This window comes from Orbicella faveolata, unplaced genomic scaffold (genome assembly GCF_042242905.1).
Source record: "Orbicella faveolata isolate gen_17 unplaced genomic scaffold, um_ofav_v1 contig_27, whole genome shotgun sequence".
In the NCBI taxonomy this organism is placed as follows: Eukaryota; Metazoa; Cnidaria; class Anthozoa; order Scleractinia; family Merulinidae; genus Orbicella; species Orbicella faveolata.
In genome coordinates this window covers 943,291-965,477 of record NW_028301555.1, presented here as the reverse complement: position 1 = coordinate 965,477, position 22,187 = coordinate 943,291, and the positions used below count along the sequence as shown (strand labels likewise).

The following is a 22,187-nucleotide window of genomic DNA, read 5'->3' as shown; positions in this document are numbered from 1 at the left end:
GTCTCAAATAACCCTTTTGGATGGTGATTCGTTTGCACAGAGGGTTCGTAAACGTTTTAATGGTTATTTTAACTTTTATCATTACTCAGGTGATCTTGGAAAAAGTCCTAAGAAGTGAGAGAATAGTCAAGAGGTGGCGCGATACGGAAATTCTCATAATAGACGAAGTTTCGATGCTAAGCTTGCGAACCTTTGAGATAATTCATTTCATTGCTCAAGGAGTTAGAAAATCAAAGCAGGCTTTCGGGGGTGTACAAATAGTTGCGAGTGGGGACTTCAAGCAGTTACCACCTGTCTCCAGTAGTATCGATCCTGGTCGATACTGTTTCGAAAGTCTCATCTGGGAGAAATGCTTTCCCCATCTTGTCTATCTTGACAGAGTCATGAGGCAAACAGACATTAAGTATCTCGATATGCTGAATGAAATAGCAGAAGGAGAATGTTGCGCTGCAACTGAAGCGTTTATCAAAGAATTAAGCCGACCCATTGACAAAGAGAAGTTAGGTGTAACTGGGCATATTCCCGAAGTTTATTCTCATAATGAGGACGTTGACTTCGTCAACACCCAGTACCTCAACAAGATTGAGAATCAAGTTCGTGTGTTCGTTTCGCAAGATACTGGAAGTAAATGTCTGCTAGATAAGCAAGTTCAGGCTACACACACCCTGCCGCTTAAAGTGGGTGCCCGTGTAATGTTAATTTGTAACATAAACGAATCGTTAACAAATGGCGAAATTGGAGAGATAATTAAGTTTGCGGCTGAGGACGGCCTTCCTATTGTCAATTTTCCGGAAGTAGGTCTAACGCAAAAGGTCGAGAAAGTTGTGTGGAAGCTATATGACAAGGATGACTTTACGAAGGTGAAGGCCGAAAGGTACCAAGTGCCGCTGAAGTCGGCGTGGGCCTTCACAGTGCACAAAGCTCAGGGTATGACCCTTGATGCTGTCAAGGTAAATGTCTCGGGTATTTTCGCTCCGGGACATCTTTATGTGGCCCTATCCAGGGTAAGGTGCCGAGAAGCGATTCAAGTCGTGGGCTTCCGTAAGAGCAAGATAATTGCACTTCCGCAGTGCGTTAAAGACTTTTCGACCCGCCTTTTAGCTTTAGACAATGGCACACACCTTGAGGTAAACAATCTCGCCTGTTGCCAGGAGGAAACAATAAATTTGATGTATTCCAACAATGAGGAAACCCTGTTGGATGACGTTGATGACCTTTGTGATGACGTATTTTCAGAGGAGGATATCCGGGAGTTGGATCAAATTGTGAATGGATTTTTTGATCAAGAGATAGAGCAACGTGGCACCGAGGAAGAAGTAGACCTTCGTGAGGTACTTGAAAATTTAAGTTTCGAAGAAGAGCTAAGTAAGCCACCAGAAACTTTCTACTTCCTTTCGTTTATATCTGCTCTTAAAAACACTAGCTTCCTTGCAAACCAACCGCATTCGCTTGCATATCGCAAAAACACTCTATTTGATGCAATGCTAACGCCCGACTGCATTGATGCTGGAGAGTGCTTTGTCAAAATTCTCTGGAATCGACTACATAACTGCATTAGGAAAGCTTTAGAGCCACACAGAAACGAGACTTTAAAAAGAAAGTACTTTAGAGCGCACTTTTCCGACGTGCATCTTTTAATTTTGAGTTCTGAACTGGAGAAAGAATTTCTTACTATTTTTGGAATTCCTCAAAGCCAAAAAAAGAAGGAACATTGGTCATGTTTGACGGACATCGCCTTCGCCATCAATGCTGCGATCATTCACGAAGCCTCCAAGGCAACATCAGATCACATTCCTACCCAGGCGCCAGTTTTTGTTGATGTAAATAGTTTGCCCGTCGAAATGCAAGGGAAAATTAGATACTGTGGAGGTTGGGCGCTGGCGAAAACGCGTGATAATTTCCGAAGGTACATCAAAGAAAATTTGTTTTCCAGTAAAGAATCCTTGCAAGGAAGAGTGAAGGAGTGCTATGTGAAAAAGAAAGCAGTTGATAGTCTGTCATCACCATCATCATCGATACACAGTTCTTCTGCGTTTCCAGAAACTTTAACAATTACCGACCGGAGGCAATACAGTAAAGGAGGACTTACACATATCACTGATTCTGCCCACAAGTTTTTCTTGGCTTTGGAAGAAAAAAGAATTCAACTCATGAACAGCGAGCGACTCAAACTTTGTAAGTCAAACTTGGTATCATCTGCGATGAATATCGCACAAGCCGACAGCAGACTGCTCGAAACATGGAACGGTTGCCTTAGTGTATCGTGCGACGAAGACACAACACAGGCGTTGACTGCAGACCTCAGAAAGGATATCTTTGATGACGTAGTGGAAAGATATTTTAAGATGGGTGCAGGCCAATTTCTGCGCGATTTTAGACGCGACAATCAAATACAACGCACGGAGGCACATAGAAAACGAGTGGCAGAAAAAGCAAAGAAAGATGATGCTAAGAAGTCCAAAATCACAATCCAAGAAGTTAAAGAAGACAAGTCGGAAGGCAAGGTTGTAACGCACAGGCAGCTGCAGGCACTTTGCACAAAACACCCTAAAGTATTTGAGAGTCGACTGTACAGTAAAAATGAACTTGCACCCTTCTTCGCGGCGTACGGTATTATTTTCCGCAGCAGTTTTACGAAAGCAAGACTCAACGAGATTCTCATTGCTGAAATAATGAAACATGATTTTATTCCGAACATACCAGCACTGGGCTGACTTTCTCGTGTACTGGAACATGAGAACACGGAATAACTAGGTAAAGCTAGGATAGGAACTAATAAAAATTATTTCTTCTTAAAATTTACAGGCGGGACGTGTGTCACTCCCTAGTGGAGGACGCCCAAACTTTTAACGTTGTTAGTGTGTGCGTTTTACGTGGAGGGGATACGAGGGAGACAAGTAGGCTTTGTACAACATTGCGTGTGCGTTGACGTGTGCTTGGTGAGGGGAGTATACCCCAGCTGACCCTGTCCCACCTCCGAAGAGGTGATCCGTCCGAAAACGCGCCGGTCAGCTGGGGAAAAACTATGTACAAATTATTAACATCTCACACAAGAGATCGGCCACCGTAACTTGTCCCTTGTGTGGAGGAGGGGGCGGGGGGATGGGGGGGGGGGGGGAATTGGCGAACAAATTCGTCCGATAGATTCTCGATGCAGACTGGGTTAGGACTGCGTTACACTTAGTGAACGCAATTATTGTAGGCTGTTCCAAGCTCACGGCACGAAATTGACGAGCTGAATGAATTTTCAAATTATGATTCAAGCCTGGATTAAAAGTTTTGGATGATCAACAGACAAGAGAACTGAGGAGAATTAGAACTATTAGTTATAACACTTCAAAGATGAACACGGACATGGCCAAATGATCTAAACAAAATATGTGATAAATAGAAAAAAAAAGACATTACACAAGACTGGGAGTTCAGCAGCCACTAAAATCGCCTTGGAAAGGGAAGAAAAAAAGGAAAAAGGAAAAAGGAAAAAAAGAGAAGTTGTTACAACACGGGGTATTCGTATTTCCTAACCCATCCAAGCAGGACCCGCCGAACAGGGAGTTACCTTTGTTGAGCGGTCGAGACGCGATGCTCTCCTTGTGGTATTATGACTCTACGTCGGACATATATATATTTTAATTTCTAAGGTCTCTTAAAAGGTAACAAAGAAAGACAAAGAAATCTGATATCGCCTGAGAAAATAAAGAACGAAAAAAAATAGGAATGAAAAATGAGAATCCAATTATATTTGCTTTTCAGATTGGACAAGAAGCCGTACTAATATAGACACTAATATAGTCGGCAATAACTTCATGAATGTTTTCAACGGTGTTACATCTCCTCGTGTGTTCTCTTACCTTTAACAAATGGACGTCAGTTTTTCATGCGTCTGTCCTGTTATTGATCATGAATTTCGTCATAAGATTGTCAAAGTAGCTGTGGATCCACGAGGCGATATCCGCAGACTACTTTGACGATGTTATGACGAAATCATTGTCAATAACAGGACAGACGCAATTTAACAAATTGTCCAGTTGTCCGCTCTCGCTCGTTGACGCATCACATAAACTATAAATTCATGTCTGTCCATTACTGACAATAAAATTTAGCCAATGAGCGCGCGAGAATTTCTGCAGTTATCGTGAAATTGCTTTTTGCCAGTGGGCCTTAAATTTTACTTAAGCTACGGATTGAAACCTCAGGTCAGTGGCATCAAAATTGTCACTGTTAACAGACGCTCCATTTTCCAAGTTGACTGACTCATAGCCACTTTGATTCACTCCCAGACCCAGCTCGTCGCATGCTCGCTTTTTCGATAGTTCCCACTGACGTGAGCCTGGAACCGGATAAAATTATTGTAGCCTAAGAATTTTCGCAAATAAATGGTTCCAAAATTAGTGTCTAGCAAATATAATTCAGTTTCAGTACTTGATCCTTTTTGGCTTAGAAAATGAAAAGCTGGAAGTTTTACCAGTGTTGGACTTGGAAGTGGAGCATGTTTGTCCCAGAAGAATGCTGTTCATGGTTGGTCCATACTGACAGTAGGTAGGGTTGCTATTTTGCCCATTGCCTCCCCTAATCTGGCGAAAAATGTTTTCTACCAGGTCACTGTTTACAAACATGGACTTAATAGTGCAACCAGGGTTCAGCTGAAATGAAATGAGGCAAATTTGTTCAAAGCCAATAATCATGGACTTCAAATCAAATAAAAGCTTATCAGAAAAAATTAATTTGTTCCTTTCTGATGCATTTAGGTCAACCCTTCCACTGACTTCTACCTCCCAATCTTCAATCCACTTCAAAACTCTCCTGTTTTCGATGAATCTTTCATCTTCGGTGCTTGCATATGGCAGTGGACTTGTGAAATTTTTTACTAAAATGCTGGTCATTTGCAGGAGTTCCACAGTCGAGTCCAGGTGTGTTGACTCTTTTTTGTGCCTCTTGAGATCATTCTGATGTGCCTATTAGAGAGGACATCAAGCTTAAGTACTCTCACCATTCTATGGAACTACATTTCATCCATGAAAATTAATATGGGAGTGCATTCTTCTACTCTATTAGTTTTCATGATCACAAATTTGCAAAATCAGAAACAGTTATCTAGTTCAATAGGAGTATTTCGATCCAAAAAAAAATTAACTTTAATTAGAATTATCTTCTGTGGTTATCTATTAAAGCCTGATGTACTAGTGTGTAGTAATTGGATGCTTGTGGGAGATTGAAAAGCTTTGATATCATTACCTTACAAGAATTTCACCCGAGAGTATTGTTAATGTGGCCCACAGTTTCATCACTGCAAATTCTCAAATATTAATGCAACCTTTTGCTCAGTCATGTATTGTTAGTCATCCCCTCAACAACCCAACAGTAAGAAATAGTTTTAATAAGAAGAAAATGAAAGAGCTTAATATTGGCTGAGGAATAAACACTTGGAAAATTCAACTATATGTAATGATATCTGATACTATTGGGACCGTACCTGAAGTAGTTCTAACATTTTATCATTCAGCACATTTTCAGCCAAGTGATTGCGCATTCGGGTTGCATAACCCAACGTGAAGTGATCTTCATTAAGTTTCTCATGGATTTTAAGGGACGGGTTATTCTGGTCCCATTTGTAGGCTTCCTTGAGATGAGACCAGTACACCGGCTTTCCATGGAGCAACAAATTTCGTGATGTCCCACTTGTGGAGCTCTTCTCAATGTTATTTCGTAATTTCTTGAAGTTGTGCTATTGTAGGAGACAAGTAGTCTTCATTAAAAAGTTATAATGACTTAACTTTATGCTTCATACCCAGGGGGGGGGGGGGGGGGAGAGGGGGTGAGGCACCCAGAAAAATTGGGTGAGGGTGTGCAGCACACTTCCCAAAACCCTTACCCTATTGATGACCTAAATCAGCAATTTTCCCTCCCCTATTTATGACCTGATAAAAAATCTGATACCCTGTTTGTTACCTGACCCTTACTAATCAATACCCTGTTTCAGACCTTTTTAATATACTTAGTTCCCTAGTTCAGACCAATGTTAAAGATAATTTGTAAAGGCCTTTGTTGATGGTCTTTCCGATAATGATGAAAAGGTAGCTTCTTTTTAAAAACATACGTCCGATATCAAGACTAGATTGCAAAAGCCATGCCCTATTTAAGCCTAAAAGGGCTCAAAAACCCTACCCTTTGGGGCAGGACATTCAAGTTGTTTTGACATTTCGTAAAAAATTGATTTGAAATACTATGGCAAAGGAAAGTAATTTAATTAATAATTTGGAATTTATGAACTTGTCTCTATTAAATATTGAGTAATAAGCAAATAAAGAACATTAAACACTCTTGAATGCAGAGGTTCTTATAACTTTCATTATGTCCTTTTTCAAAGCTGTGAAGTACATACTGTAGTATATAATTGAAGATAATTTTATTATTGCAATTGTACACACTTCACAAATTAGAGCACTGCTTAGTGCAAAGAATTGTTACTGTTGTTAAAACATTTTGTTAAACTTACTGAAGAATCTAGAAAAAATACAAGAGGTTGTCCAGTGTGGATATTTGTTGTGGTGTATTTCTCCTTTACAGCATCCTTTCCTTTGAAGTGCATTTGTATGAATGAACGGTTTGCCTGACCTCCATCACAGCAGCCATAGATGACACTAAATCCTGCCATTTCCAACCACCCAACAGTCTCCCAGAATTTGATGTAAAGAGTTGATGGGTCAACTTCACAAGTTGGATAATGAACAATAGGGAAACGAAAACCAGTGTTTCCCAGGTAAACAAATTGGAGAACATGTGTTGCTGTTTGCACTTTAGTCTCACCTGCAATAGACATAGTACTACCAATTAACACACAATAATTAATGCATCATTACAATGTTTCCCATTCGTTGATAAATTAGAAGTATAAGAAATGTAGAAATTTTGTGACGTATAATTCTGAATCAATTTTCACTTTAATAGCTGTCTGCTGTACTTGAATTAAATTATATTGGGATACATGTAGGAACATGCATAGCTCTGAAATTATGTTCAGTGAATAGAGCGAAATTGCTTCACATACATGCTAAATTTTATTGGCTTAATGCAAATGAGCAACAATAAAGTTCTGTGAAAAGGGCTATTAAATTTCTTACCTGTTTGAATCAAGTTCATGTCATCATATTCAGATCCAAGCTCAACAAGCCCAACCAACTGCCACTTGCCATTAAAAGACTTCATCTGAAGGTCCTCCTAATGACAACAGAATATGAAATGCTTAAAACTTAATAACAATACCTTTGTTTACTTATTCATAACTTCAATTAGCACTTAAGAACAATATTCTTAATTGAGTTTTGAAAGTATAATCAGACAAATTAATACATACTTGGTGGTTTGGTTTTGGTTTTACGACACTCAATTGAAAACCACTTTTATTACTTATTTATTGCCAATAAATCATGGTTAGTAAAGAACATTTCAGTAACATCAGAAACAATATAACTGTGATCACGATAATTGCAAAAACTGCCAGGAAATAGCACCTGTATTGCCATTTCATCTAGTATAACACCTCCGGTTTTCCCTGCTGCGCCAATATTTTTCTTCTCTGCCTCATGAACCATCCACTGGAGAACATCTTCATTACAACCAGGTTCTTGACTGGTTATATTTTTGTGGTACTGCAACAGCCTTCCAGAAGGAAGCTTCAACATTCCACTTCTTTGGAGTTCTTCATAGGCTTTGGGACTTCTGCGCCATATTGAGAGACACAAACTGATGACTCTGCAAGAAAGAGTAACGGTTTGCTATTTGCCAAATTATATTGAGCTACATCTAGGGTGAGTTTACAGTCAAACCTTGCTTGTTACAGTTTTGTTAAGATGGATGGGTCAAAATAATAGATTGATTAAATAAACTCAGAGGAATAGAAAAATTATTCTTATAAAATTTCCAAGGAAATAATTATGAGAAAATGGATGTTTCACTGCTTTCTAGAAGTCAAGGGAATGGATCAGGCAACCAGAAGCAGCTTTCTTTAGCTCTGTCACATGAGTTGTGACTTAATCCTCTATGTACATGCTCAATGCGGAATGCAATATTTCTAACACATTATTTGGTACTTTTACAATGTGCATGTTCAGGGTTTCAGAATTCTTAGCTGCCAGTTCAATTTAAATTTGCAAAATTGAAACATCTCCTGAAAAGCCCCATTGGAGATAAGTGCTCAATTAAGATGTTTCGATTAATTTTGGTCATCACACTATGGCTGCAATTTGGAAAAATTCCAAATATCACAAGTAGTGTAATAAAATTACTTATTAATTGCTTTAGCTTTCATAACTAACAAAATTTTGATTGTATCAGAGCATTAATTTGCACTGCAGTACAAATTGAAAATTAACAATAAATTGGTCTGCTCTCAGCCAATCACAAATATATGAAGTAATTTTCTCACTCGTATAATAAATCTGTTTATGTAGTAAATTATTTAATTGATTATTTTGAGCAGTTTTTAATTGAGTGTCAAAAGTAATCAGGTAATTATTCTGTTTGTGGTTTTGGTTTTACTACAGTTTGATATTCATTGTTTATTCTAATCAGTAAGTAATTATTTTGGTTTTGATTTCACAACCCTCAATTGAAAACTGTTGTATTTATTTACTTATTTATTTATTTATTTATTTATTTATTTATTTATTTATTTACAATATCTCAGACTTTACATATTTCAGACTTACTTTGGATGCCATCGGTGACCTGTCGGGCCTTTGTTGTGCAGAGCATCAGCTTGCGCTTCCCAAAATATGCGCATTCCCTCAGGTAACTCTTCTTTTACTACATTGTTAAACAAGGAAACAAAGTCCTCGTGGTCAGACTCTTCAAATTCTTTCATTTCTAATTCAATTCTACGATACTTCTCTCTCCTTTCCAAGTTGACACGTTTTTTCTTCTCGTCGTGGAGTTTTTCAATTAGTTCTTCCCTTGACATAAGGGTCTCAGGTTTCCTGCTCTTTTCCTTCTCTACTTGACCATGACTTTGCTCCTTAGCAGCTGCCCTAGTTGATCTTTTTAAACCATAGCATTTTTCACACATTGCACATTTGGATGTTGGAGCATAGACAAGGCTGCATTCTGGAGACCTCACCCTAAACTCCACAATCTCCCTGTTGTCCAAGATCCACTTCTCAGTTACTAGTTCTACAGAACTTCTCTTAAGAATTTCCCCATTCGAGCAAGGAAATCCTTTACAAATGTCTACTTTAGAAAGCACAGAAAAAAGAATATCGAGAGAACTCTTCTTTGAAAGCTCTGATACAATGTTGTCGATATTCTCTTTGGAAACTATCTTTCCCACAACTTTCAGTTCGATGGACCAATCTTTAAAAATAGCAACTTCTTGCAGAACTTTACGGTCATTACATAGTAAAGGAACAACTCTAATGAACTCTACTGCATTCGCACTGACATTTGATTTTAACCACTCAGGGTGACTGTAGTTGAGGGCAAATGAAGACCACGATGGAATGTCAGGTGGACAAGAGTCGCAGACAAGGGGATAATTATTCTTCTTTAGCCCAAGATAGACATGAGAAGCTGGCTTCCCTCGTTCAGTTCTTCGTTTGGTTTTCGTGACATTTGGGAAGACCTTTCTAATTACACGACCAAATGCACTCGCATCTACTGGCTTCAAATCCGGGCAGTTTTCTTTCGCCTGCCAACCAGTCGCCAAATATCTTTCGTACAACTCCGCACAGGGCACATAATTTCTTTCATTCGCCTCACTGTAGTTTTCAACCAGCCTAGTTTAAGTCGAGAAAAAATTTTTTCACTACCTGACTGACGCGTACACCATCGATCTTCATTAAAATTCGAGTAGCGAACTAAGCCTCTTGAACTTTTGTACTCACCATTCCGTTATTTTAAGTTTGTTTCTCGACTCAATGTTGATTCCTTCACATTCCACAGCGCTGGCTGAATTATTTTTCAAAACATTTGCAACATTAAGAGGAGGCCATTGGTCCGCCATGTTGCAACACTTTGCACGCACGTCACGAAACCCGCATTTTGACTTCCGGTCTCTCTTTCACATCCTATTTCCGTTTCCCCCAACTGGCAGAGACATACGACGAAAGCTAGTCAGAAGTTTCATCCCTTGTCACTTTATTATCCTCGGTGAGCGATCGGCTACCTCCGAGAATTTGCGAATTTTCCCGCCCGTCCCAGACTTCCGTAATTTCGGCTCCAGACCTCGGACTAGCACACCGCGCGCATATTAAAAATTCAAAATGGCCGCCACAAAACACAAAACACGCGCGATAAAGGTAGGTTCATCTTTTATTCATGTTCTAAACGGATGTGAGGGCTCCCTGTGGCAAAGCAGAAGATTGGTCCTGTATGCAGGTTTTGCAAGGATTTTGAAGACTGGTTGGATTTAAAGTGTAATTTGCGCGAAATGGTTAAGGTACTACATGTAAGTCGGGACCGTTTTATTCACACTCACTTTGCGCCGACGTGTGGCGCTTGTTCATTGAGATTATATTTCGGAACGCGTCCAAGAAACTTTGATAAGAATTTGTCTTTAAAGACTGGCGTTTTGGCGTTTCTATCACCTTTCTGACTTTCTGCGCCTTTTGGAACGGGTGAAATAAATTTTTTGTACCTGTCGTTTGCTGTCAGAATAAAACATTTGTTACATTTGTTCATTTCATTCACAAGATATTTCTGTATCATTAAAGATTGTTTAAGCCTACATTATATATATTTGACTGTTATTGTTTTTCCTTTCATTTAATTTAATTCAGATGAGCTTTGCTCAATCACTACAAAATAATTTTTACATTGCAATCAACATGTACATATCACATGCTTTGAATCAATATGAAATTAATTATGATCCCCTTAGTAATAATATTGTATCATCCTCCCTTCTGTAAGATTCTTACTTAACTTGTAACCACTTTATTACAAGACATTATAGCACCTGATGGCAATAAATTATATATATGTAATTATATGTATTTATTTTTTTTCCTGTGATAAATTGGCTAACAAGTGGGTTTGTTTATGCCACTGTGTCTCTGAATTGGCTTACTGTCGTCTACAAACCATTGGTAATATATCTTCGCTGCATCTAACTCAGATACTAGACACAAAAGCATGTATTAAAGAACAGATACATTTCTTACAAATTAATATTTATTACATTTAGTTCATCACTTAAGTTCTACAACATTGCTTTTCTCCAGTGAGAAATTTTGTGCAAAGTCTGAAGTTGTAAGTTGCAAAAACAAGTTCCTTCAGTAGTTGCGAATCACTTAAAATCAGGCTTTGGTACAGTAAACTGAATGGCAGAAAGCGAGGAAATTAGAAATTGTCTCAAATACACAAGTGATAAAAGAGGTAAAGTTGAGTGAAATCTACAGACTCCTTTTTTTTAGGTTTAGGGTTAAGGTTAGGCCTAAGGGACAAGGTGGGAGGTGCGGTGGCCTTGTGGTTAGTGCGCTCAGCAATGGATCGAGCGGTTCGTGTTTGAGCCCTGGTCAAGGACATTGTGTTGTGTTTTTGGGCAAGACACTTTTACTCTCACGGTGCCTCTCTCCACAAAGGTGTACATATGGGTACGGGTGAATTTAATCCTGGGAGTAACTCTGTGATCAACTAGCATCCTATCCAGGGGGTAGTAGAAATACTCCTAGTCGGTTCATGCTACAGAAACCAAGATAAGCCTGGCCTGATGGGCCACTTGGCTCTATGCAGACTTTACCTTTTACTTAGGGACAAGGTACTGCATCAAGTGGGGGAAGGGACAGTGGAGTCAGAACCTCCCACTTCCCATACCCGGTTCTCCCACTTTCCATACCTCTATCTCTTGACTCCCACCCTTGTTCGTCCTGCTCCTGTCCCCTGTAAATTAAGAGACTCAAAACACATCCTAGTCATTTAGCTGCACAGTCCTTAGGCATTTCCTTTTCTTTTTTTCCTTCATTTTCAGCCTTGCTACTCTTACCCACGTCTTTCAAGTGAATGACCAGCTATGACGTAACCACTGTCAAAGGGTTTCATTTTGAGCCTCATTTTGAGCCCAAGGGTGAATTTTTCTTTGCCCGTCGGCCTAGAAGTCTCTAAAGACACTAAATGAAAGTCAAGTAACATTTTCAGTTCTTGTTTTTGAAAATATTTGAAGCCTTAATGAATGACAAATTAGCATTTTGCATTTCTCTCCGGATTCCTGCCCCCTGCCTCTCCCCACCATCAACAGATGGCTGAATGGTCAGGAGAGGAGTTGCCATATGGAGAGCAGTGGTCAGTGTTCTCTCAGTTGGTGTTTTTACAGCATTGATGTTGTGGAAATCATCCATGGACAGTATCTAAAAGGACTTTTGCTGAGCCAGAATAGAAAAAAATGTACAATAGAAGAAGTTTTCTATTGGGAAATCCAGATAATAGTAATATGTAAACAAATGTTAATTTTAGAAAGTTATACAGAGTCTCAGGCTCTAAGGTAATGTGGTCAGAAATTGTCTGGGTGGCCTTATAATCAGAAGATTGTTGTGTGAATACAGGGGGGATAGCCTATTTATAACTAAAAATGAAATTCATTTATTGAGTTTTAACTGGAAGTTGTCATTACCCAGATTTTATGGTATTTTTATTGTCTTACAATAACATATGCATGTATTTTTAATTATCCTTTAAACAGCTTTGTATTCCATGTCTTCTGCCATCTTAAGATAATCAGATGTCATGTACTTCTTGTGGTTTTTTCTAATAGCTAAATAGCTTTTTTTTCTAAACTCTAATAGCTATGCAACTAGTTTAAAATAATTTTCACACTTTAGAGGCGCTATAAGCAAAATACAGAACTGCAACAATTCGAAATTATGACAAGAAACAAAGAAACAATAATAAACATGAAAATTTAAAATTTTATTTTCGTCAGCCTCAAGCTTCCTGAAGTACAGTATGATTAAAATTGGATATTTTATGATGAAACATACCTTGGTGAATTCTTCCTCGAGTTGAGGCCAAATTTTGAACCCTTTTGGGGATTCAGTCCTACACTTGTTACACCAACGTGTCTAAGATTTATACGAAGTACTGCTTCGATTTCGGCCAACTTGGTCTATAATTCGGTGATATCGAGTGAGGACAGGATGACCGTGTTTACTTACGCGAGTGCCCCCAATCGAACACGAGCATGTCTTCCCGACGAATTTGATCGAAATGCCGTTTACATACCGATTCATACGGTTAAAGCCCATCAATTCAACAAACTTGAGAAGTTGATGTCCTCAGAATACCGCTACAGCAACATAAAAGCTGCCTAGTTTTAGCCTTAGCGCACATCGTAACGTAAATTGCCACTGGCTCGCCACTTGCGAGCATGTACTCTCACGAAACAACAACAATTTCACACCGTGTGCAAGTTCAGTTTGTCTTTGGCACAATATATAATATTAACTGAGAACTATCCAACAAATGAGCGGAGTTTAAAAGCTAAGTTTACAGTGTGCGCTCTAAGTTTTGTATCTTTTTGACTGTCGACAAGACTCGCTGTGAAAACAATGTAAAAGTTGCAGACATTTTGTAGTTTTGTTAAGGTGTACCGCTGACCAGCAAAATACTGTATCGCGCCCCCAAAAAAGTATTTCCACGGTGTCATTTCACGTTGTCCCAAGCTTCCACTCGTGTTTCTATTAATTCATTAGAATACGAGCTCGAGAATTGTATCACGCATAGAAATCGAGAGCGAATAATCTAATTGTTTGAGTATAAATCTACTAGTCGTTCAAAACCTTATCTAAATCGTCTTCACAGACACTTCGAAAACGCCGAAAAGCGGCCTTCATTTTGTTAACAAGGGCACACTGCTACGCTAGTCACTATCTATCGCAGAATAGATAGTGAGTAGTGTAGCCAATCAGAGAACGGCATTCCGAACAATAGTAGATAGTAGATCTAGATTTATACTAGAACTCGATAGAAGCACCGTGCATGTTTTCTATTTCTTAATTTCAGCTTTAATTAATGATGATTCAAGTGATCAATATAGTTGTACTAAGATTTGGGTCATTTATTATCACCGTAAATTAAATCCAATGATTATGTGTTAAATACTTATTCAGCAGAGGCATGTTTAAAGAATGCACGTAAAGCGAAGCTTTCACGATTTATAAGAAGGAAGTTTAATTAAATAAGTTGACATATAAGAAATCTAAAGAAAGATATCAAGAGCAAGCGAAGAAAAGATTGTTAATCAGAACTGAAGACCTAAGAACACATTTAAGGATTGTAAATAAGATATGATTAAATATTGTTAATTAAAAAGTGTCGAATGCCTTTTGCGTTCAGTTGAGTTTGCCAACGACTGAATTACGTGAGAAGTACTCGAACTTATTAGAAAGTATTTAAAAATACTGTAGTTGTAGTCAGGCATAGTAATAAAATCTTAAAAAGGTTGTTGTCACTGACTTAAAAATCTTAAAATAGACGTTTCGGCTAAAATACTATAACCTTCTTCAGTGATGAAATGAGTGTTATCGGCGTCTAAATGTAAATGAGATGTTTATAAGAATGTGAGGAACTCGCGAGGGATCAATTTAGCATTTTGTAAATGTCTGGAATATGCGCGTGGTCATTAATTTAGTTCGGTTCGCGAATGGACTGCCACGCTTCGAAGAACAATCTACGCGACCACAAGGGACAGCGGTCTATGACCTTGACATTATTAAAATCAAATTCGTGGTTGTTTTTCATACAGTGTTGCGCCAAAAGAGAGTTCTTGTCATATGTGAGGACGGCTCTTTTATGTTCTTTTGTTCTGGATCTCAGTGCTCTGGATGTTTGACCGATGTAAAGTTTTTCACAGTTTTTACAATTGATTTTATACACGACACCAGTTGACAGGTCTTGATCGAATTTGTCCTCCGGTTTCTTCAGGATCGAACCAACCGTTTTGACGGGTTTATGAGCAACATTTACGTCGAATTTTCCCAAAGTTCTTGCAATTTTTTCAGAGATTCCTTGAAAATATGGCAAAGTAACAAAGCCTCTGTGGCTTTGTAGCTGATTATTTTGGGGCTGATTTAATGCTTTAGGTGGTTTGGTTCTTTGGCAGCTTTTTAAAAATTGGTCCGTGTAACCATTGGTTTTGAGTGCGTCCACCACGTGTTGTACTTCGGACTTTTTGTCTTCGTCAGTCGACGGAATATTCTTTGCTCTGTCAAGAAGGGTTCTGGCCACTGAGCGTTTGTGTTGCAAAGGGTGGTGAGAGTTGAAATGGAGATACTTGTCGGTATGGGTTGCTTTTCTGTAAACACTGGTTTTAATTGATCCATCAGTATTTCTAGTTGTCTTCGTGTCGAGGAATGCGATGGATCTATCACTCTCTTCTTCGACTGTGAATTTGATGTGCTGGTTGATCGAGTTAAGATGGGAGTGAAATTCAGTGAGATGCTCACTGGCGAGGCAAACATGGCTATCGTCGACATATCTGTACCACCACTTGCGGGGGGGTATGCAGTACTTAACGCTCTCTCTTCGACGTGTTCCATCACCAAATTTGCCAAGATAGCGCTTACAGGTGAACCCATGGGACAGCCGAATATTTGTTTGTAGAAAACACCACCAAAGACAAAGTAGTTGTTGTCAAGTACGAATTCAAACAAATTCATGATGTTGTCCACGGACGTATTAGCGAACTTAAGCAGTGACGCTTTTGCGACGCGGACGCTAACCAGAAATTAAAAGTTCTCGTTCCAGGTGTTCACTACAGCTTTTTGGTCAGGAAAGTTTGGTGTAAAATACAAACACGACAACTTTCCAGTTGATCCCACAGGTCAGAAGCGCGCCAGAATTAGCTCCACTCCTCTTCCGGTTGCCGTCCGCGTCTCAAAAACGTCGCTGCTTAAGTTCGCTATTGGTTCTTTCGGGGATGGTCGAATCGGACTCAAGTCTGGCCTTAGTCACCTCGAGTGCCAGTGCCGTGGGGATAGATGTGAAAAGCGATACAACATCAAAAGACACCATGATCTCATGCGTCGATAAACCCGTCAAGACGGTTGGTTCGATCCTGAAGAAACCGGAGGACAAATTCGATCAAGACCTGTCAACTGGTGGCGTGTATAAAATCAATTGTAAAAACTGTGGAAAAACTTTACATCGGTCAAACATCCAGAGCACTGAGATCCAGAACAAAAAAACATAAAAGAGCGTCCTCACATGTGACAAGAACTCTCTTTTGGCGCAACACTGTATGAAAAACAACCACGAATTTGATTTTAATAATGTCAAGGTCATAGACCGCTGTCCCTTGTGGTCGCGTAGATTGTTCTTGGAAGCGTGGCATTCCACCCGCGAACCGAACTAAATTAATGACCACGCGCATATTCCAGACATTTACAAAATGCTAAATTGATCCCTCGCGAGTTCCTCACATTCTTATAAACATCTCATTTACATTTAGACGCCGATAACATTCATTTCATCACTGAAGAAGGTTATAGTATTTTAGCCGAAACGTCTATTTTAAGATTTTTAAGTCAGTGACAACAACCTTTTTAAGATTTTATTATTAGAAAGTAATTTTACAGGAAAAGGGCCAATTCAGGTTTGTTTTTCTTTTGGACTGCTTCACAGGTTGTCCACATTCTGGAATATCCTATTTTCGTCCCCATAGCCCTTTTCGCGTCTCTTAGCAGGCAGGGCCTTAGCATGCGAAACGAAGGGCCCTTCATTTCTCTTGCCAAAACCCGCCGGCTAAGAAACGTGAAAAGGGCTATAGGGACAAGAAAGGGATACCCATCTCCCTTGACCCATTGACACCTGTGTCGGCAGTTACCGGCTGTGGTGAGCGTTGGCCTTTGTTCCACTTCTGACGTCATCACCTTCAACCAAAATTGGCATCACTTATACTCAAGTTCTGAAGGAGGAAAAGATCCAGTTTCCAATGATACCCAGATCAGAGTGATTGGGTCAATTATTATAAGACAATTAAATATGTACGAAAATGTTTAGAAATTTCATTGAAAGCTTGAGCAAATTTTCCCTCAACTGCACTTGGCTATTCCGTTGTGAGAATTGCCCGTCTCGATGATGCTTTCTCGGGAATTGTTCCACTGGTTGCAAGCCCAGAAGAAGGTCCACCACTGCAGCAAAAAGATCAGAAAAGGATAAAAAGAAAAGGCGAAAAGCCTTAAGACGTAGGTCACGATGTACACAGGTACAACTGAAAAGCGAGACAAGTAATGTATATTTTTCTAACAAATACGAGCCGCTTAAAATTCATTCCAGTGTCTACAGTTACTTATGCTTTATGTTTGACTTGAATAAGCTAAGTACTTTTTGTAAATATGTGTAACTTACAAACTTTTCTTAGCACCCTTGCACTACTGTAGTTAATATTGGTTTGTATTCACCCTTAGCGCTGGCCGAAATTTTATAAAAACGACAGCACATACAATGCGTGTTTTATCTATGCCCTTTCAACATTCAGAACTTATATTTTTGCAGCTTAATCAAAGTCTGAATTGTTTTTATATGCTATTGTAAACGAAGATTCTTATGTAATATTTTTTAGTGACTTAAAACATTTTTTTCCCAAAGTAACAAGATTTTAATTCTAGTCAAGATTAATAGGAGTCGAGTTTACGTTCACGTTTTTATTGTGTGTTTAAATTAAACTTCAGTTAACTTTTTAGCTTTGACAGTTTCAGATAAGTCAGCGGCTCATGTGATTTTAAGCATACCACGCATACACATCAACACATGTTGTTCCACTATTATTCTCTTCACTCCAATCGGTCCAATCCTGTCCGTACCATATCTGCAGCTCCTGATTGCGTGACACAGACACCTGAATGGGAAGATCGCGGAAAATGAGCTCTGGAGATGTGTGGGTAGTTCCATTAAGACTGTAAAAGTGGTTTTTGTTTTCAACGCCAGCTTTTAAGTCTCCAGCTGGTGGCAGGATGGCTTCTTTCTTTGCACTGGTAATGATAGTCATTAAGCTGTTTTTGCTATAGTAGGGGCTTGTACTGCAGCCCCAGTAGGATGGAGGGAAATTTCGGTTACATATGATCGAGCCCGACTTGTGGACGAGCTTCACTGTCTTGAGAAGTCCACTCTTTGTGATGTTAAAGGCGCCGAACTGGTTATCTCGCGCCCCAAAGCAAACGGACTCTTTGTTTATTTTCTGCCAGTTTCCTAAAAAAAAAATTAATAAAAAATATACAATACTAATGGTAAAAAAAGTATTTAACATGGAAAGTGATTAGAATCGACCAAATTATACATCAAGGCAATCAGAGGCGCTCTAACTAGGCAAAACAAGAGCTCAGTAAAGAGTAAGTACTGCTGGATCGTTCAATTAGAGGTTTTCCAACAGACACGTTCATGGTCATCAGGAGTTTGTTTTGCGTCGTACATCTGGATCCTATTCCAAACCCTTTTAGCTCATTTAACCCAGTTATGCCACTGGAGAACAAAGATACTGCTTGCCCCTAGATTGTTTGGTTGATCGACTACGCACTTCTTATTTCAGAGCAACGAGAGAGTTCAATCAATCACAGCACGAGTTTGAGCAATAAGGGCCTGAGTCTGCTCGTAATCTCACCAATCATGGTTGAGCATTGTGAATACCCGGTTGGAACAAACAAAAAATACATTTGAATTTTGCTGACTTAAAAAGCACACAAACAATACTACAATTAAACATATTAATTTGAACTCAGCGCAGACACTCTGCATTGATAGGTTTTTAAACACATTCTTACATTCTTGCCACTAGTTTTAGAGTTAGGTCATGCACACTTTGTTTGAAAACATTGTAGTCGCTAGACCGCTGATGTCTCAACTGAACCGAGCTGGCTAGCCTGCGAGCAGGCTCACGTTGGAGTACAAGCGCGCGCGGGGTAGCCGCGAGGCGAGAAAGTGAGCCTGCTCTGATCTCTGCAAATTTTTAAATCCATCCCGGAAACCGCAGAAAAGAATACGTCAATTAATTTTCACCGGAAGTATGACCTTTGGCAGCTCAGATTTCTCGGGAAAATTGTAAATTTTTTTCAAAGCAACGGATGGGCGCGATATCCGTTGTTGATAAAGTTTTGCCGAAGAAAAACTGTCAAAGTTTATGTCTACTAAGGAAACACACTTGATTCCAAATGATTTTGCTTTGGCAATCTGATCTTTGACGATGCTGGTAAACGGGCAAACGCCTTCGTGTTGTTTCGTTGTCCGATTGCAATCACATGCGTTTGTAATATTTAACTCTTCCCATATGCAGTCGGCAACAGGACAAGTACGTCTTGATTCATTAACATACTTTCAACTGCTATATCCTGCTCCCTCTTTAGTTTGAAATTTAACCAGAAATACTGACTCCAAATGTGGAAGACTTGTTTTTTATTGTGCGGTAAATTAGCGACTCCATGGGGATTTAATCGCTCCTGATCAAACATAACAAATTGACAGTTTTCTCGCCTTTCCCGCTTTTCGACCAATGGTATTTCACTTCGCTCAGACGAAGCAGAAATGAAAAACTTACAGAGATCAGGACAGGCTCACTTTCTTGGCGCCTCTTCACCAGACTCCATCGGTTCGCTTTGCTCTTCGCCGCTCGCGCGTGTGACTCAAAGGTGAGCCTCTCGCAGGCTACGAGCTGGCGGATTGACATTTTGTTGCTCGGTTCGAATTTGGTTTTGTCGCTGGACCGAATTGTGGAGGCGCTGTGGCCTCATGACTAGTGCGCTCGTCTCTGGATCGAGTGGTCCGTGTTCGAGCCCTGGCCGAGGACCTTGTACTGCATTCTTGGACGAGACACTTAACTCTCAGCGTGCCTCTCTCTACCCAGGTGTACTAATGAGTACCGGCGAATTAAAGCTACAATCTGTACCTTCACAGCGAGCCAGGATTGTCTGAGCATTCCCATCAGAATATATCCAGTAATCCCCTTAAACTATCTCATTTCCTTCACTGGCCTTGATCTCACTGCACGATTCAGCAGGAAGCTCTTGAATGGAGCCAAGAGGAACTGTGTGATACAACAAAAGATCTATCAGGAGTAATTTTATTTCAAATGTTTACAAGAAGAGCTTAAGGTGGCTCGAAACAATTTCCAGCACTTAGATTTTGATGGGTCGTTATAACCAATCTTTATCACTTGATGCTACAATCATGGTATCAAAAAACTGCCCTATCTTTAGTGAACACGTTGTTGTCATTTTCGTGACAAAATAGATTACCATAGCAACTTATAATTAAAAAACGGCATGGTGAAATTTTTTTATATTGTCAAATTTTAATAAGCATGATAAGACGCAACTTTTGGCAAAGTTTGAATAAAATATTTACATAGGGATCAGAGCCACCTGAAAATTACAAAAATCAAATATTAGAATTATCTGAATTTTGGGCAGAGAGCTTCGGAATCATGTTAGAATTTTGATTTATCACGAAAATGGAGTATTGTCTCGTGTAATATTTGTTACTTCCGACGAAGAAATGGGTGCGAGGCTGCTTTTCATGATCACATATGACGTATTGGTAACCGTTAGTTGGATACGAGAAATTTTACCTCAAGTAATCAGTGTTACCAGTTTAATAAAAGATTGTTTTAACCTCGCTCCGTCATGTCAACGTAGCGGCTAACAACTTTATAAGAAGAAAACTTTATCTTCTTTGTCTAACTCAGATGAAGTTCCTAACCATAATGCTGCTACGACTGATGATAAACGACTGCTCGCGATTGCAAAAGTTTCCTTATATTTGTGCGGGGTCGAACGCACTCATATTTTTTAATTACTACGAGTATAACAATTTGTTGAATTGCCTAAGCCACGAAAAAAACATTTCAGCTTGACTGCTTCCCATCATTCCTCGCGGCTTCCCCGCTCCCATTGGAGAGTCCGCGCTGCTGAAACAAAGCCAGCTACACATGCTAAGCAATAGCATTTAACGCGACTGAGTTGTAAAAGGGTAAAAAAAGAAATAAGGAGAATCGAAGTATACCTCTGTTTTTTGCTCTTTTCATGTAGAACCTTGTCTGATCTAGCTTGAAATCTTCAGGTCTCGCCTCCTTGGTTCGATTGTTCAATTCACAGAGGTTTTTACCAATGACGAAATTGTAGCTTTGACATGTGACTTCTGCTTCGCACATGAAATAACAACCTGCAGGCCATCCAACCTTGCTAGTTTTAAAGGTATGGCCCTTGAGGAACATTCCTCCAATTGAGTATTCCGCTGTTTGGCATTGGAGAGCAGCTTGAAATACACCAATCCAGGACATCAGGAACGCAACTGAGAGCCAGAACTTGGTATTCATATTGAATTGAATGCCTCAGTGACTTTGCTACAAGCGAAATAGAAACGTTCAAAATGACATGTTAGTGATCTTAATTAGTTGCCATGGAGAATCCATGTTCTTGTTAGCATCTAAAAGACTGCAGCTCTGAACCATCGCTCTCCTTTGTCGGGAACGAAATTAATGACATGATTAATTTAGACAGAATGGATTGAATCTATTTTTCTTAGCTTGATCCCGTTTAATAGCACGCATCACATTCACTACTGTAACGAGAAGGTCCCAATTCGCTACTTGTATGTGCTCAAGGGAACGTTTGAAGATTGCAAAAATCGATAAAAAATTATGTGTCATTTTGTACCTTATTTTTGCGGAGGTGCTTCAAACAGCCTGATGCCAGAGGTTCTCTGTGGTACTTTCTTCTTCCGTCTTTGCTGCTAACTACTAAAATATCAGTGACATTGAATGAAGCGAACTTCGTTCTCTTGTACGTAATCCACTCAATTATAACATTGTTTTACAAACACAATTTGCAAGCGCGTCAAGGGTGGTGATGACGTCTTCGTTAACACATCACTTTAAAATTCTCAACAAAATCTGTTGTCATTCTTTAAACATGTGTTGTAAATATTTCATTTTTCCAGCCAAGTGTATTACATCTGACACGTTCTAGAAGTGAAGGCAGCTTTGTTGTTGACAGATACTCAAGGCCATAAAACTATTTAAGCGATGCTTTCATGTTCGATCAATAATCGAACAAGTTCGTAATTGATTGATGCCCGGTGAATGAAAAATATAAAGAAAAGATGAAACAGGAAGAACAGTGAAGGCAGAGTAAGTATTTCTAACTATATTGGCAAAGGGGAACTCACGTAAATGTCATCCATTTAACATCAAAGTAAATATCAATTTGAACCGA

General features: G+C 39.3%; 3 protein-coding genes and 1 pseudogene across 4 annotated transcripts; 1 reads left to right on the top strand and 3 right to left on the bottom strand.

The window, feature by feature from the left end:
• On the top strand, positions 1-2,799 carry LOC149107060 (uncharacterized). Its single transcript, XM_089296807.1, has one exon. The coding sequence runs from the start codon at positions 21-23 to the stop codon at positions 2,712-2,714; it is 2,694 nt and encodes an 897-aa protein (XP_089152933.1). The 5' UTR covers positions 1-20; the 3' UTR covers positions 2,715-2,799.
• Positions 2,800-3,789: 990 nt separating this feature from the next.
• Positions 3,790-10,718, bottom strand: LOC149107059 (uncharacterized). Its single transcript, XM_089296808.1, has 7 exons — positions 9,879-10,718; positions 8,709-9,770; positions 7,512-7,752; positions 7,122-7,218; positions 6,497-6,807; positions 5,474-5,725; positions 3,790-4,955 (listed from the first exon to the last, which is right to left on the bottom strand). Exons 1-7 carry the CDS (start codon positions 9,995-9,997, stop codon positions 4,416-4,418), a joined length of 2,622 nt encoding a protein of 873 aa, XP_089152934.1. The 5' UTR covers positions 9,998-10,718; the 3' UTR covers positions 3,790-4,415.
• A 3,414-nt stretch (positions 10,719-14,132) lies between these two features.
• On the bottom strand, positions 14,133-15,618 carry LOC149107058 (uncharacterized; the record flags this gene model as incomplete). Its single annotated transcript, XM_089297106.1, has 1 exon — positions 14,133-15,618. A coding segment is annotated over one exon (1,005 nt), but the record flags the coding sequence as incomplete, so codon positions are not given.
• A 1,578-nt stretch (positions 15,619-17,196) lies between these two features.
• Positions 17,197-21,309, bottom strand: LOC110044592 (uncharacterized; annotated as a pseudogene). Its single transcript, XR_016209500.1, has 4 exons — positions 20,977-21,309; positions 19,862-19,999; positions 19,790-19,795; positions 17,197-18,174 (listed from the first exon to the last, which is right to left on the bottom strand). The product of XR_016209500.1 is annotated as an uncharacterized LOC110044592 (transcript).
• Between the last annotated feature and the right edge of the window lie 878 nt (positions 21,310-22,187).